We start from the raw sequence: 503 nt of genomic DNA on the forward strand, positions 1-503 counted from the left end.
TGAAACAGTCGGGCTCCCTGGGGGAGAAGAAGCCGCTGCTGATCTGGTCCACGGCCTGCCGCAGCTCGGGCACGCAGTCATAGTACTCCCGGGCGTTGTACCTGAGGGGAGAGGGCAGCCTCATGGGCAGACGCTGGGGCCGTTTGTGCCTCGGGCCCAGGACAGCCAGGTGGGGTTGGCAGCCGCAGGCACTGGGAGGTGGACATGGGCTGTGAGCACATCAATTCCACCTCCTCCTCTTACTGTCACAGACACGTGGTTGCTAGAGGACGTACAAGTCACGTGCATGGCTCTGTCACAGTCCTCCAAGAGAGGATGCTCAAGCAGCCCCGCCCCTGCCCCCAGTGCCAGGATGTTGCAGAAGAAAATGACATGTGAAACCAAGCTGGAGAGGCACCCTGTGACCACTAGGGAGTCCGGGGAGAGGGAGGCGTGTGGCAGACGTGGGACAGGGCCGAAAGGGCCAGCGCTCACAGACTGACAAGGTTCTGACTGTTTGGGTT

At 61.6% G+C, this 503-nt stretch overlaps 1 protein-coding gene across 1 annotated transcript in view; it reads right to left on the bottom strand.

The window, feature by feature from the left end:
* The window catches only part of PYGB (glycogen phosphorylase B), a 54716-nt gene that overhangs the window by 2633 nt on the left and 51580 nt on the right, over positions 1-503 (bottom strand). The window contains 1 exon segment of the mRNA XM_007472187.1: positions 1-101. This exon segment is cut by the window's left edge and continues 26 nt beyond it. Within this exon segment, the coding sequence (XP_007472249.1) occupies positions 1-101 (101 nt within the window).

The sequence above is a fragment of the Lipotes vexillifer genome, unplaced genomic scaffold (assembly GCF_000442215.2).
Source record: "Lipotes vexillifer unplaced genomic scaffold, Lipotes_vexillifer_v1.1 scaffold670, whole genome shotgun sequence".
In the NCBI taxonomy this organism is placed as follows: Eukaryota; Metazoa; Chordata; class Mammalia; order Artiodactyla; family Lipotidae; genus Lipotes; species Lipotes vexillifer.